The following is a 16,713-nucleotide window of genomic DNA, read 5'->3' on the forward strand; positions in this document are numbered from 1 at the left end:
TAAAATGGGTAGAATAAATATGAGCCCAAAATGCCCTTCTGCAGGGTGCCTGGACAAACAGGCCAGTCCTTACGTACAAGACTGAACGAGTACAAATCAGCAGTTAAAAAAGCAGCCTTCAGAATCCCACAAGAGTGTGTTTCAGAGTAGATAGCCTGTTTCTGACCTTGAAGTCAAGGATTTCAGCAGCAAGGCACTCAGATTGATGTGGCCGTCTGTGATGCTGTGCTGAACCCCAAAGGGAGACAGCAAGCAATAAAACAGAAGAGGGTTGGCAACAAGGACAGCCCTGAAGGAGCTAGAAAAGATTCTTAGCACAGTATTCCCTGTTACTGTGTATGGGTGTAAAAGCTGGACCACACAGGCGCAGGCAGGAAGGATGTTGATTCATTTGAAATGCGTGGAGGAGTGTTTTGCAGGTACCCTGTTTCCCCAAATATAAGACATCCCTGGAAAATAAGACGTAGTAGAGGTTTTGCTGAAGTGTGAAATATAAGGCATCCCCCAAAAGTAAGACGTAGCAAAGTTTTTGTTTGGAAGCATGTCCGACGAACAGAACACAGAAAAATAAGACATCCCCTGAAAATAAGACATAGCGCATCTTTGGGAGCAAAAATTAATATAAGACACTGTCTTATTTTTGGGGAAACACGGTAGTGTGGACTGACGAGAAGAAATTGGTGGGTTCTAGGTCAAATCAAGCCTGGATCCACCCTGGGAACTAAAGTGACTACACTGCAATAAATTTGGGCCTATTCTGAGAAGACTGGGAAAAGACAATTATGCCAGGAAAAGAGGGAGGTGGGTTGACTCATTCGGGGAAGCCGCGGTCCTCATTTTTGCAAGATCTGAGTAAGGTTGTTAACAATAGGATGTTTGGGAGGCTGCTAATTTAAAGGATCGTCCTAAATCAGAAACGATTTCAATGTCACGCAACACGCTTGCTTTTCCCCTCTTGGGTTCCACCACGTGCGCGGGGGGGGGGTGGGGGGGTTCTAATTTCATGACGCTGCCGCCGCCAAAGAATGCATTTCCAATTCATTTTCAGTGCAGCTTTGCAGGTGGATTTTACTGCCAGAAACAACCCGACCCGCTTTCAAACGATTGCTGAAGTTATCTGTCTGTCAGGCCTGCGCCATACTTGGCCTGGCAGTGCGCACGTAGGCAGTCTGGGTGCAGATGGCCCAGCCACCATCGTCGCCCAAGGCCATGGGGCCTCTTTCCTTTGCTCCCCAGTAACTAGCAATAGTGCTTAAACTGTTTCTCCTTATCTGCCTTATTGAGGGAGTAGCCTGCCTGTCCCAAAAACAATGTCTCTTTCTCACTGTCCTTTCACATGCTGATATTATGGGAATGCGAGGGGGGGGGGGTTCTGGGTTGAGTCAAACTGTAACCTTCAGGGGCCAGAGAGCCAAACCGCAGTGTTCTAATAAAGCTCTTGAACCATTCTTGAGACTTCTTATTGACTGGGGTAACAGCCCCTTATGTTGTCTTAGCAATGCAACAACTCTGCACCTATGACCAGGGGTTAGTTCAGCATAGCTAGTGAAAGGCACCTGTGCTGATCCAGATCTGAACTTGCACGACTTGCATTTCAGCCCGTCCTTCCTGCATTTCCTAACCTTTTACTCCCATTAGTTGGTTTTTCCCTCCCTTTTCCAATCTTCTACATATAATGAATGCAAAGCCAGGATCTGCTCCTATGACGCCATTCAGGGTAAAGATGGCAGGAGATTTGCAAATCCAGCCACCATTTCCTGGGTCGTCTTTGTTCTAGGATGCCCCGTTCGGGTTCTGGTGTCTACCTTGTTCTGATATTTATATACTGATATTTGTTCATAATTTTATTTTCATTACCTGTTTGGTGACTGAATTCTCTGTTGATAGAATTGTATTATTATGCTAATAAAAGTTGTTGAAGTACCTAGTTCTGTCCCCAAGGCGCTAGAACCCAAGCGGAGCATCCTAGAACCGGGGTCTGCAGCCTGCGGCTCTCCAGATGTTCATGGACTACAATTCCCATCAGCCAATTGGCCATGCTGGCACGGGCTGATGGGAATTGTAGTCCATGAATATCTGGAGAGCCGCAGGCTGCAGACCCCTGTCCTAGAACAAAGGCGGTCCAGGAAATGGAGCCCTAATTCACAGATCTGTATCCTGAACTCTGAAGAAGCGGCAAAGAGCCATGCTTTCACTTGCCTATGCCCAGGGGTGGGGGGTGGGGTCGTCTCCAAACTATGCCCCCGGATGTTAATGGACTACAACTCCCATCAGCCCCTGCCAGCATCATGGCCAATGGGAACATCTGGAGGGCGGTGCCCGTTCCTCTCTCTCGCCTAGGACTCGGCTTCCCAGCGTCCCTTGCGGCGGTGCATTGTGGGGGCTGTAGTCCCGCCAGCCCGCGAAAATGTCGGAGGTGCGGCTGCCTCCGGTGCGGCCGCTGGGCGACTTCTTGCTGGGCTCGTCCCGCCTGGCTGCCCCGGACGTGCGCGACCTGCAGCGCTGGCACAACCGGGTGGTCAACAACCTGCTCTACTACCAGAGCAACTACCTGCTGGGGCTGGGCGCGGGGCTGCTGCTGGGCGGGTGAGTCCGGAGGGTCCGGGAGGGAGGAGGCGAGCCGGGGGTGGGGGTGGTAGGAGGGTCTTGCAGGGTCTGGGGGGGGTCCTTCCTTCCTGGGGGGCAGCTGGCATGCTGGGTGGGATCAGCAAACCCCGGGGAAGGTGAGTTGTTCCAATGCAATATTCCAATATCCCCCCCCCCCCTTAAGTATTTTCCAATAAGATATTCCAGGGCTTCCAGTTTCAGGGCGGCGGGGGATTCTGGGCGGGATGTGGATGCATCCGGGAACCCGAGGGAGGAGCGGGGGGGCTGAGTCGGCACGCGTGTCCAATGCAGCATTCCAGTATTTTCCCAATAAAATATTCCAGTATTTTTTTCAATAAAATGTTTTTCCAGTAAAATATTCAGAAAGGGGGAGCCGCGCAGGGGTGTCAAACTTGCGGCCCTCCAGATGTTCATGAACAATTCCCATCAGTCCTTCCCAGTGGTGGGATCCAAAAATTTTTAGTAACAAGTTCCCATGGTGGTGGGATTCAAACTGTGGCGTAGTGCCAATGGGGCTGGGCGGGGCACAACGGGGGTGTGGCTGGGCATTCTGGGGGTGGGGCATTCCTGGGCAGGGCTGTGGCAAGGACGCAGCCGCTGCGCTGGTCCTTGGGCGGGAAACCAATGCACGCAGGCACAGGCTGCCACGCACGCCGGTGCACCTCCTGCTAGACTGCTTCAAGTTCTGCGCGCTACTGCTGAGAGGAGGGCGTAACTAAGGCAAAAATCACGGGGCAAAATCACCAATTAGTAACCCCCTCTCGGCACACACAAATAATTAGTAACCTACTCTCGGGAACCTGTGAGAACCTGCTGGATCCCACCTCTGGTCCCTCCCAATATGAGCATTGGCTGGTGGGAATTGTAGTTCATGAACATCTGGAGGGCCGCGAGTTTGACACCTGTACGGGCCCTGCCTATGAATCAGCCATTTTTTTCCCAGGGGAAGTGATCTCTGTAGGCGGAACGAGTTGTAAATCTGGGAGTCTGTCAGGCTCCGTCTGAAGAAGAGTTGGGATTGATGCCTTGCTTTTCTCCAGGCAGTTTGCAAGCCCCTTTTCCCTTCCTCTTCCCCTAACAGACACCTTGTGGGCCAGGTGGGGCTGAGAGAGTTCAGAGAGAACTGTGACTGGCTCAAGGACACACAGCAGGCTTCATACAGAGGAGTGGGGAAACATATCCAGTTCACCACATGAGAGTTCTCCAAATTAGAATCCAGCACTCTTAACCACTACAAAGTTTCCTTTTGTCAACTGACCTGCTCCTGCACCTTCAGCTGCCACCAGCTACAGGGCAGTGCAGAGCAGGAATAAGGATGCCAGCCTCCAGGTGCGACCTGCGGATCTTCAGGCATTGCGCATCATCCTCAGACTACACAGATCACTTCTCCTGGGTTAACGGGCTGGTTGGGAGGGTGGACTCCATGGCCCTGTGCTCCAATGAGATCCCTTTCCTCCCCAGACTCCATCCCTAAATCTCCAGAAGTTTCTTAACCTGGACCTGGAAACTGTACCCTCCCCCCCGCCCACACACACACCTCAAACCCCAACAACCTAGACCAGGCAGCCCTAAGCAGGAAATTGCTGTTGTTCGGTCCATTTTAGTTTGTGTTTTTTTTTATAAGATGCCAATGCTCATGTATAAGATGGCACTGGTTTTCCCCAATTCCCCCCTTGGGATTTGGGAGAGCTCCCCTTGAAAAGGTGTCTCTACTCAGTACCAGTGAGGGCCGACTCAAAAACAAAAACCGGCCCTACTGTTCCTTCTCTTCTTCCCACTGTGGGAAACTTCCTCTGCCGGAGTTCCACTTGTCAAGGCTGTTTGTTTAGATATTTATATGCTGCTTTACAGCCCCAATTCCTCCTCCTTCTGTTTCCTCTTCCTGTTGATCTTCCCATGAGGTAGGTGGGGCGAGGCGGAGAGGGCGTGATTTGTGATGCCCCTGGTGCCGTGTGGTTTTCAAGGCAGATGCTCAGAGGTGGTTTGCCATTGCCTGCCTCTGGTGGTCTCCCATCCAAATGATAACCAGGCCCTGCTTAGCTTCCAAGCTCTGATGGGTGCGGGCTAACCTGAGCCATCCAGATGTTTTGCCATTGCCTGCCTCTGTGTAGCAACGCTAGATTTCTTTGGTGGTTTCCCATCCATGTACTAACCAGGGCTGACCATGCTTCGCTTCCAAGCTCTGACAAGAGGCTGCAACATATACTGGTGGTGAAGGAGGTAAACAGCAAAGGGGCCTTCTCACTTCTGCAGCTAGATGCAGAGAAGCTGGAAGATTCTCCTGTCAGGGGAATCTTCCGCACCCTTTCTGCTAACACGCTCTTCTTTCCCTTTTCTTTGGCCATGGCTATATATCTTCTTGGTGTCTCGGCCAGACATGTTGTCCTCCAAGCTAAACTAAGAAGGATTCCTGGGTTGGTCCATTTCCTGCAGATATTTTCGCCTCCTCCTGACCCTGCTGAGTGGTGTGCTGGTCACGCTGATCTTCTTGGGCTTTGTCTGGGCAGCGGAGAACAAACCCCCCGTGCGGCGCTTCCGGCGGAATTATCCCGGCTCCTGCCTCCTTGCCATCCTGGGCTCTGCGTACTTCCTGGTGTCTCTCTTTGATGGCTCTGCTGTCTTCCTGGTTTTCATCGCTCTGCCCATAGCCTGTGAGTTCCAAACTGGGAGCAGGTAGAGACAAGGGGAGGGGCCTCTGCAGACCAGGATTGCTCACAAGAAATAGGGAAATTCCCGGTGATTTGGAGGTGGGGAGGGCAGGAGTTAGACTATGAGGCTCCAGATGTTCATGGACTACAATTCCCATCAGCCCCTGCCACCATGGCCAATTGGCCATGCTGGAGCATCATGGGTTGGCCACCCCTGATTTAGACAGTGAGGGACCCCAGTGGGACATGATGCTGTAGAACCCCCCCTCCAAAGGAACCGTTTTCCCCCCCAGGGGCAACTGCTCTTTATAGTTTGGACATCAGTGCTAATTCTGGGTGAGCTCCAGGCGCCACCTGTAAGTTGGTAACCTTAGTACCTGCAGCTATTGGGGGGTTATCCCTTTTTATCTTGCAGCAACCATGTCAGGTGGGATAGGCTGAAAAAGAGCCACAGGCTTCATCTGTGAGCTTCATCATGACTGAGTGGGAATTTGAACTCGGAACTTCCCATTCACTGCCAGCGTTCTGCCACTTTACTAAAAAGTAGCCGAGAATCTCTGCAGGGGTGTGCCTGAGGAAAGCTCTCTGGAACTGCGGTCTTTGGTCTTTCCAAAGCCAAGACTGGTTGAGCTGCCAACATGCAGCATCAGAGACATCATGAGACAGGAAGACCTGGAGGGAGGATTTTGTGGGTCTCAAGGCCAGGACCGTGAGCAGTGGGCCAAGAGAGCTGAGGGCGAGAACCACCAGCTCAGCACACAAGAAGGCCGAGCCAGAGACCCAGAGCCTCTGCTTTGCCTCTAGAAGGGCTCAAGGTGAGTCCCCAACTTCTCCAGTGAAAACGATCAGGTAACAGGGGATGCAGAAGAGCATTACTTGAGACCATGGACAGCTGCTGCCAGTCTGAGCAGGCAATACTGGCCTTGATAGATCAGTGTCCTGTCTCTGTATAAGGCAGCTGCATGAGTGTTCTTTAGGGGAAGGTCATAACTCAGTGGCGGAGCATTTGTAGCTAAAAGGACCAGGCAATAGGTGAGGTGAAAGACTTTGGCCTGAGAACCTGGGGAGCAGCTGCCAGCCTGAGCGGACAACACTGTCCTTGGCGGCCCACTGGTAGCCTGAACACCTGTTCTTCCGCTCCCAGCCCCCACCCTCCCATGGGACCAGGAGGGCATAAGATGGCTTCCCGTTTCTACGAGCATCTCTAATCGTCCTCCTTGTCTTCCTCTTCTTCTGTGCAGTGATCCTCCTCCACGCTTCCCTGCGTCTCCGCAATCTCAAGAACAGGATCGAGAACAAAATTGAAAGCATCGGCTTGAAGCGGACGCCCATGGGTCTGCTCCTAGAAGCTCTCGGGCAAGAGCAGGAAGCCGGATCCTAAATGTGGCCGCCCCGTTTTCTTCCTTCTCTGCAAATGTCACTTTCCTGCCATTGACCGTCAGTATTCCCTCCCCCCCCCCGCCCCTTGTTATCTGTTCACTTAACCCAATCTAGCAGCTTGGCTATGAGCTTGTGAAAAAGTGCCGCAGCTCGAGGTGCAGAGGATGAGGCTTCATAGATCAAAAGGGGAGGGCGGCATTTCTGTCTGAAAGTGAGCATCGACTTCTGAGGCTGTCCCCTAGCTGAGCATAGGAAGTTTCCTGCTTACGCTACAAACAGCAAATGGAAATGCAAGGCTGCATCTTTAAACAATTGATTGGAAAAGGTTAGCTGTAGTATTTTGTGGATCAGTCATCGAGATTTGATCCTAGAGCACATTTAAAATACAGCCTCGTTCTATCTGTTCAAATGGAGGCTGGACTCGAGAATAATTATGTCAAGCATTTAGGTAGCCTTTTCAAATGTTCCAAAGCCTTTCACTTGCATTATTGTATTGCAGTGCCCACAGCAGCCCTGAGTGGGACGGCGGCAGCGGTGGGATTATCCCTGCATGGGTGGAGTTGGGGGGAGGATTTATTGACCTTAAAAACGAGGATTGCAATTACAGTTAATCAATAATGGATCAGAACTCAAAATATAACGCGGTAAACACAAATTCAGATTAATTTTTTCCACGCATGGACTTCCCACCAAACTGTCTAGAGCCATCATGCCTTTCAGTTTGCCTCACTTACCCTAAGATTAATAACTAAAAAGGAGATTACTTTCCCAAGTACAAGTATTTCTTATGTAGTCCAATCGTAATAATATTAATTTTTCTATACCTTATCTGTCATTTCTCTGTTCTCTTCGACTCCTCGAAGCTTATCAACATTAATTTATTTATATATGTATATATATATTTTCAAGATAATTTGCTGACTTTGTCCATTTACCCTTAAACTCAGATAACATCCCACCATTAATTTTGCCATTTGGGCAAATTCAGCTATTTCCACAGGCCATATTCCCTGATAGCTGGTAATTCACATGATTTCCATCTTTGTGCTCAAACAATTCCAGCAGCTGACGATAAGTCCCAGAAGCCTCCACCAACAGCAGGGTTGTTTTTGTTTTTTTAAAAGTGGGGGGTGTCTTTTAAAAGATGACCAATCTAAGTGTTCACATGATCTATGAAGGCCACTATGTAATCACCCCAAAGATTTCACCCCTTGTATGCTTAAGCGTGGTGGCGATACTCCAAAGTCAGGAAGCCGCATGCAGCCTACGCAACCCCAGCTGCAGGTAATTCCCAGTTTGTGTACCATTTTCGGGGGGGAGGGGGGAAGAGTAGAAGAGCCCCACCCGTTCATTTCCAGAGGCAAAGTCCAGATTGCCCTTCGTCCCAGTGCATGCCTGTACAAGCCAGTCTTCTGCAAAGCTTGCAGGAATGGGGCCGACAGCCGTGGCCGGCAGACCTCTGGGCAGCGTCAGTGACAACAGCTAAGGCGAGAGGGTTGGGAAATAAATGAAGACGTTTCCTCAAGAGTTCAGAACCATTGCCAAAAAAAGAAGGGGCCAACATGTCACGCCTGTCCTTATCTTTGTATACCGGACTGGGTATATAGTTGGTAAAGGAAGGGTGTGGAATCTGTAATAAAACACTGTGTACTGTTTCGTTTGGGCGGGTTTTTTGCTACAAAAAATGTTACGGCTTGGCAAAAGATTTGCTGTGGAATATTGTTTTTGTTTCAGGATGACTGGTTTTCTTTGTACTTTGTGTGAATGAATGAATGAATGAATGAATGAATGAATGAATGAATGAATGAATGAATGAATGAATGAATAAATGAATGAATGAATGAATGAATGAATGAATGAATGAATGAAGAACCTTGAGGTGGGAAGAAGCAGAATTGGCGGGGTGCTTTAAGGCAGGTTGTATGAATTACTGTCCCTTTAGGTTTCCTTCCTTGCCCAGATTCCAGCAGCGCCATGCAGTGCAGAGGTATTCCAGTCTAAGCCAGCTGGAATCAAGTGTTTTGGCTTCTGAAATCACTGGAGTAATTCTGCAAAAGATTGACTGGACATCTCCTTCCATGTCCCTGGGTGCAAACAGCAACGTCCAAAAGTGTGCTATATGGGATAAGAACCCAAGCCTTGCTGGATCAGACCAGCCGTCCATCTAGGGCAACATAGTGGCCAACCTGCCCCTCTGGAGGTCCAGCAGCAGGCACAGAGGCCTGTATTTTAATTTTGCCCGACAGTGCAAAATTTTGCCCGACAACCCCTGGGGTTGCCTCCCGTCACTGGTGTCCAGAGTGTTGCTGCCTCTCAATATGGAGGTTTCCCCAAATCACCGTGGCTGTCAATCATTGATGGATAGGATTGCCTTCTCTGGGTTGGGAAATTGTGAGGAGGGCGGGGCTGGGGAAAGAGAGGGACTTCAGCGGGATAAAATGTCCCACCACAATCCATCTTCCAAAGGGACCGTTTTCTCCAGAAGTGATCGATGTTGCCTAGAGATCAGTTGTAATCCTGAGAGATCTTCAGCTGCCACCTGCAATTTGGCACCCCTTTTTAAAGGATCTCTGTCCTCCATGAATAACAAGACAACTACTTAGGATTTTCTGTAGGAGGTCCGTTTTTGAAGCACATGCATCTTCTCAGCAAATCCCACAACAGCCCTGTAATGTAGGCCGTTGTATTCAGTAAAGTGGGTCCCCCTTCGTGGCTGATGTACTGGCAAGCCAAATTGGGACTAGGAAAGGCTTGCTCTTGCTGGGGAAAGTGTGTTTTTAATTTGTTATGTTAAACAACACCTCTCCCTCCGGCCCTCCTGTTGCGCCATCCGTGGAAGGCTGCTGGCCAAATAGCTATATAGGGGAGTTTCCAGTCTTGTCTGTCAAATCAATATCAGGAGCTGTTGCTGGAGAATTGGTCTGCCTTATTGCTCTTGCGTTTTATCTCCATTCTGTTTAATGTCCCTGGGAAACTGGATTGTCTGGACATTCGGGCCTGTCTGTGTTCAGATACTTGTCCCCTGAGTTAGCGGAAAAGATTGGATGAGGATCAACAAACTGAGGCTCCATCCCAACCAGACTGAGGCGCGGTTGGTTAGCAATGTGCCTCATGGCGGCCCCCTGAGTTTGTCTGTTCTGAACAGCAGCAATTGTTCATGGGAACACTATGGAGTTGCTACTGGGGCTCCGGACAAGAGCTTCAGGCCTCTTCTGTGGCATGGAAAACAGCCTTTCCTCAAAACACAAGATCTGGCTACAATCATCCAGGCTCTGATCACATCAAGATTAGGCTACCACCAGGTGCTTTACTTGGAGCTCCCCTTGAGGACTGTTCAAAAGCTTAAATTAGTGTATAATAGAGCAGGCAATGGCAGGGGCTGGCATAGGATATTAGGGATTTATTTTTTGCCTCTTCAAAAAAAACAGTTGCCTGCTCACTTTTGGTTATCACTTTTAAGTTGTTCCGAATGCTGGTTATTCCCTTTTGAATGTTACAACGACATTTTAACTACTCCCACAGATTTCAAGTCATGTCTTTCTTTGCGCACCCATCAGCAGAGAAGCAGGCAAACGCCAGGGCCGTCCCTCAGAAACCTGCAGGGTGCCCGCTGGGGGTCGTTTCTTGTGCTGGCCTTTCAGTTGTTTCAACGGACTACGGTTTTCAATTTCTCCTGGCCTGGTTTTATCTTTCCAGTATTTCCCAGCGTTTTCGCTGATGTTATTTTTCCCCCCAATCTATTTGTTTGCCATTTCGTGCTGCTAGTTGTATAATTTTAATTTGACCTGGACACCGCTTTCAGTTTGCTGGAGCGAAGTTGCAGAAAGGGATACATTAAGGTGGGCCCTTTCCTTCTTTTAAGGATTTGTTTGGAGAAGGGGAGTTCAAGGACGAATCTGCCTCTGAGCCCATTTACGCCAAGCACTCTGGAGGAGGGAAGGAAGCCCCCATCTCTTCTATGCCTGGGACAATAGTGTTTCTCCGGTGATCCTCATATCCTCAGATTGGGGTATGTGGTATGGATTGCCTAACTCTCCCCCCTCACTAAATTCATAGCGGAGGTAAAATTCCACCTTATGATTCCATCTTGTTTCCCTATAGCAGTGATGGCGAACCTTTTCGAGACCGAGTGCCCAAATTTCAACCCAAAACCCACTTATGTATCGCAAAGTGCCAACACGGCAATTTAACCTGAATACTGAGGTTTTAGTTTAGAAAAAACGGTTGACTCCGAGGCGTGCGTTACTTGGGAGCAAGCTTGGTGGTAGTCGGTGGTTTTGCTTTGAAGCAACCATGCAACTCTTCCAACGGGTGAATCATGACCCTAGGAGGGTTTACTCAGAAGCAAGCCCCATTGCCAGCAACTGAGCTTACTCCCAGGTAAAGGATCATGCTTTAGTTCTTCACATGAAAAGCAGTGGGGCTTAACAGCACTTAACAGGGTTACCTACACTGCTTCCCCAAAGCTAGGTCTTAGGTTTAATGCTAATAATTGAGCCCAGTGGCTCAGGCCAGCCTAGATGTATGTGGGGGGTGGGGGGTGGGGCGACTCTGCGCGTGCCCACAGAGAGGGCTCTGAGTGCCACCTCTGGCACCCGTGCCATAGGTTCGCCACCACTGCCCTATAGGATGGGCTCCCCCTCGCCCCAATCTTTTTGCTGACCATTTTCTTCACTTAGCAACTTTTTCTGCAGCCCCCCCCCCCCCCAAATGTATGGCCCTATTATTATCCTTGGAAGACTTATCTAGAGCTGGCTCATCAGTTGGTGAACGGCTCTCTTGGGGCTGAAGCAGGTCTCTCCTTTGAAGCCCGAATGCTAAAGCTTAATTTATAACCTTCATCTCTGAGGGTCGGGCTCTGGCCCCTCCCGCACACGCAGAACGATGCACTTTCCATCCACTTCCACAATGGTTTGCAAGTGGATTTTGCTCTTCTGCACAGCTGCAAAGCGCATTGGAAGTGCATGATTCTGTGTGTGCGGGAGGGGCCTCTGGGGCCCTGCTTGCTGTCACTGATGAGCTGGGCGGAGGCCTGGAAGAAAGTTAATGTTACCTTTTTAAAAGTTGGAGTGCGATAAGAGTAGAAGGAGCATTTCTGAAAACGTTGACGGTCTCTGAAATACTTCCCTGCAATTCCGGAAGGTAGCCGTGGGGTGATGGTGAAGATGTCGCGCTAGGGCAGTGATGGCGAACCTTTTTGAGACCGAGTGCCCAAATTACAACCCAAACCCCACTTATTTATTGCAAAGTGCCAACCTGGCAATTTAACCTGAATGCTGAGGTTTCAGTTTAGAAAAAAACGCTCCCTCTTCCTCCTCCCCACCTGCTCGAGTGGGGGATAGCCTGGTCTAGCCTCCAGCAAGTCCTGCATGCACTGCTCTGTGCCTCTCTAGCATCTCTGCCTCCTCTGCACCCCCCCCCCCCCAGGCAGCTGCCACCTGGAGCACAGGCACCAGGCCCGCCAGCCGAGTCCTCCCTGCTCACTGTGGTGCGCGCACGTTGTGCTCAGCGGCCTAGGCCAGCCTAGATGGGTGTGTGTGTGTGTGGGGGGTGATTTTCCGCTCCCCACATGACGAACTCTGTGTGCGCGTGCCCACAGAGAGGGCTCCGAGTGCCACCTCTGGCACCCGTGCCATAGGTTCGCCATCACTGCGCTAGGGCCCCTTCTGCACAGGCAGGACAATGCGCTTTCGATCCACTTTCAGTGCACTTTGCTTGCCCCTGTGCAGAACAGCAAAATCTACTTGCAAACAATTGTGAACGTGGATGGAAAGTGCATCGAAAGTGCATCGTTCTGCCTGTGCCGGAGGGGGGGCAGGGGGGGCAGAATCCAGGGAAGCCAGGCTCAAGTCCGTGCTCCTCAGGTTGCAGATCGGGGTGTGTGGAAACTTGCTGCGTGACCTCGGGCCACTCACACAGCCTCAGCCCAGGCAAGCATTTGAACGGGAAACCTCCAAGGCACGTCCTGCGTGGCGGGACGCAAAGGCAGGCAGCGGCAGAGCACCTCTGAACGTCTCTTGCCTGGAAAAACCCCACGGGGTCGCCATGACTCAGCTGTGGCTTGATGGCTAAAAAGCCACGTTAGACCGTAAGCGACAATCCCGGAGCCCAGTGGCACCGTGAAGACAGCAGCGTTTATTGGAAGAGCCATGAATCCACGTTCTCGGCACGCCCAACTGTTATTCATAGAACTTTACAAGCAACCTTCCAGGGCACTCAGGGAAGTGAGCCCTGAATCACGAAACCTTCTGCCACAATAAATGTTTGGTAACTCTTTCTAGTGCCGCTGGACCCTGCTGCATTTTACTTTCTGTGGAGGAAAACTACGGTCCCGTTCCAGGGGAACTGGAATGTGACCTCTCTTGGATGGATGGCAGCCTCTTGAGTAAGCAGATGCCATTTGTGGTCTTGTCTGATGGAAGTTCTTTCTGGCTTAACATGTCCTTGTTTGGTCCTTTTACTTGACAAGCACGGACAGCATGAGTTCAAATCATGACCTGAATCCTGGTGCTGCACTCACTGCCCGGACAAATCGCCCTGCCAGGGGACCGATGCAGACTGGAAAATGGAGCTTTTAAAATGCACATCAAGCCCTGTAGTCCCATGGCTAGCGTGGTCTAGTGGTTAAGCGGTGGGCTCTAATCTGGGCAACTGGATTTGTTTTTCCCCCTCATACATTCCTGCTAGGTGACTTTGGGCCAGTCACAGTTCTCTCAGCACTCTCTCAGCCTCATCTATCTCACAAGGTGTCTGTTGTGGGGAGAGAAAGGGAAGGAGGTTGTAAGTCGTTTTGAGACTTCCTGCAGGAGAGAAAGGCAGGGGAGAAATCTGAATTCTTCAACTCGATAAGGTAGACCATTATGATTATTTACTCTTCCTCCCTGTATCACAGATGGAAGTGGGTGCTTGGGAGAGCTGCTCACACACCGCTCAGAAAGAAAGCCACAGGTGCCAACCTCGAGCTCAGCAACTCACGGACGAAATGGATGTGCCGCCTTAGGGCTTTGTGGGCCAGCTGGCGGGTTAATGCCAATTTCAGTGAATTTAAACCAACAGGGTGTCGTGATTAAGAGCTCTAATCTGGAGAACAGGGTTTGTTTCCCCACTCCAACCCATGAAGCCTGCTGGGTGACCTTAGCCCAGGGGTGGGCAATTATTTTTTTGCATGGGGCCGCATAAGAAACAGAAAATATGGTGGAGGGCCGGGCCCTCCTCCCGTCCAGAGGGGGCGTGCTCAGGTCAGCCCTTCCCGCTCCTTGCCCTTCAGCGGCAGTTCGCATAGCAACAGTCACTCGCTCTCGCCACCCTCGCCACCTTTTCCTCTCACGGCACTTGCGCAATGTGGCGAGGCTCTGAGGGTGGGGAGAGAACTACAGCTTTTAAAAAACTCGCGATCCTCCCGGTCTGTTCCTGACACCGCGCCTGCGTAAGAAGGCGGGGCTCCCAAGAGGGAGAAGTGCGCACGCGTGCGCGTATGACCGAGAGAGGCTTTTAAAAAAATAATCCCAGTCTCGCGCTGCTTCTCCCGGCCGCCATTTTGACGACGGGTTCTTCTAACACAGGGACCAGTCAGGGTCATCCGGCGGGCCGGATGTGGCCCACGGGCCGTATAATGCCCAGGTCTGCCTTAGCCCAATCGCAGTTCTCTCAGAACTCTCTCAGCCCCACCCGTCTCACAAGGTGTCTGTTGTGGGGAGAGGAAGGAAAAGGAATTTGTAAGTCACCTTGAGTTTCCTCACAGGAGGGAAAGGTGGGGCGTAAATCCAAACTCTTCTTGAAATAAGTTTAAAGAGACCCAAGTTCAGATAATTGTCTCCAACGTCTAATTGAGCTGGTGAGGTGGTGGAAATTGGAAGTCACAGCTGACTTAGGGCTGTGGTGGCGAACCTTTGGCACTCCAGATGTTATTGACTACAATTCCCATCAGCCACTGCCAGCATGGCCAATTGGCAGGGGCTGATGGGAATTGTAGTCCATAACATCTGGAGTGCCAAAGGTTCACCACCAGTGACTTAGGGTGATCACAGAAGGCTTTCAAAGTGAGAGATGTCCAGAGGTGGGTGGCCATTGCCTGCCTCTGTGGAACAACCATGGTATTCCATCCAGGTGTCCCCTTCCATCCAAATACTAACCATGGCAGACCTTGCCCAGCTCCTGAGCTCTGACGAGATTGGGCTCGCCTTGGCCATCTGGGTCAAGGAAAGAGCAAAAGAGGCAGCTGGTCACTGCCTTCCTCTGCGGAGCAACCCTGGACTTCCTTGGTGGTCTCCCATCCAGGCTTAACCCGGGCTGATCCAGCTTAGCCAGGCTCTGCATGGAGAGGCTGGCCTAGTCAGCACCCTCAAATATTTGTTTGTTTGTTTGTTTGTTTGTTTGTTTGTTTGTTTGTTTGTTTATATTTTAAATTTCTAGGCTGCCTCTTCCCCGGAGGGCTCGAGGCGGCTCACAACATGGCTGTTGTCAACAGCAACTCAAACAACATAACTTAAACGTATTAAAACTCCAGCAGCAGTTTCATACAATTTAAACAATTCAAACAGTTTAAAACAGTTCAAACAGGCGCCCGTTCCTAAGGCTAAAAAGCAAGGAAAAAAGATAAAAGAAGAAAGGGAGGGAACAGGCGGGCCCAGATGGAATCACAGCAGGCCCGACCAAGATGACAGAGGATGGAAATTGGCAGAATTTCAGTGGGGGGCAGTAGAGCCGCGGCCAGCCTCTCCAAAGGCCCGGTGGAATAGTTCTGTCTTACAGGCCCTGCGGAACTCACCAAGATCCCGCAGGGCCCGGACTGATGGAGGTAGGGCATTCCACCAGGCAGGGGCCAGAGCCGTAAAGGCCCTGGCCCGGGTCGAGGCCAGCCGCATCATCGCGGGGCTAGGGGTCACCAGTAATTCCGCCACTGCCGAGCGTAGTGTCCTATGTGGGACATAAGGGGTGATGCGGTCCCGTAGGTATGAGGGCCCCATGCCGCGTAAGGCCTTAAAGGTTATTACCAGCACCTTGAAGACGATCTGGAACTCCACTGGGAGCCATATGCAGTTAAAAAGCTTGTGGGTGCCCCGTGACTCTTCCGTGGTCTCTTGCAACTACGTTTTCAACACTAGCCTCAGGCTGCGAGGTATTGTCAACGTTTTCAGAAACAAAAAGCATGAACCTACCGCACCGATGACGGTCAAAACTTATAAGCATACAAAGGTGATGCATTAAGTGCAAGAAGGTCGGAAGATAAAGAAGACACGGCGTGCACGTAGGAAGACCAGATTCATATAGATGCAAACAGGGAGCATTTTAAGGGTTGTCGTAAGTCCATTTCTTCAGCGGGGTTTCCGGGTCGGCTCCCATTTTGCAGCAACTGCGAAATGGAAGAAGCCCTGGAAACCCCGTCTAGACGGATTATTCTGAAGAAATTGTGACTTAGGGAGCAGCAGTGGCGTAGGAGGTTAAGAGCTCGTGTATCTAATCTGGAGGAACTGGGTTTGATTCCCAGCTCTGCCACCTAAGCTGTGGAGGCTGATCTGGGGAATTCAGATTAGCCTGTGCACTCCCACACACGCCAGCTGGGTGACCTTGGGCTAGTCACAGCTTCTCGGAGCTCCCTCAGCCCCACCCACCTCAGGGTGTTTGTTGTGAGGGGGGGAAGGGCAAGGAGATTGTCAGCCCCTTTGAGTCTCCTACAGGAGAGAAAGGGGGGATATAAATCCAAACTCTTCTTCTTCTTCTTATATACCTTTTGGGAGGACTTGAGGACTAACCTGTGTTGGGGCTGTTGCTTCAGGACCTGCCTTCATCTTCCATTCACCGCGTTCGTCTCTTCTCTTCAGTGCACTCTTGACACATTTTTGTTTGTCTCGTATATTGCTCTGTGTATGTATATGTGTGTGTGTGTGTGTGTGTGTGTGTACACACACACACATATGCACTTTTGGTCTTCCTATGTGCGCACCATCTCTTTTCTGCCTCCTGACCTTCTTGTACTTAATATATTACCTTCGTGTGTGTACATAAGTTTCGGTGGTCATCGGTGGGAAAGTCACACTTGTTCTCTGTTGTTTTTTGACCACCAGCTTCTCCAGACCTG

The 16,713-nt window shown here is 50.6% G+C and overlaps 1 protein-coding gene across 1 annotated transcript; it reads left to right on the forward strand.

Annotated features, from left to right (window-relative positions):
* Window positions 1-2,384: 2,384 nt before the first annotated feature.
* Window positions 2,385-8,290, forward strand: PRAF2 (PRA1 domain family member 2). Its single transcript, XM_048489975.1, has 3 exons — window positions 2,385-2,586; window positions 5,041-5,258; window positions 6,497-8,290. Exons 1-3 carry the CDS (start codon window positions 2,408-2,410, stop codon window positions 6,634-6,636), a joined length of 537 nt encoding a protein of 178 aa, XP_048345932.1. The 5' UTR covers window positions 2,385-2,407; the 3' UTR covers window positions 6,637-8,290.
* Window positions 8,291-16,713: the final 8,423 nt, after the last annotated feature.

Source organism: Sphaerodactylus townsendi, linkage group LG03 (assembly GCF_021028975.2).
Source record: "Sphaerodactylus townsendi isolate TG3544 linkage group LG03, MPM_Stown_v2.3, whole genome shotgun sequence".
NCBI lineage: Eukaryota > Metazoa > Chordata > Lepidosauria > Squamata > Sphaerodactylidae > Sphaerodactylus > Sphaerodactylus townsendi.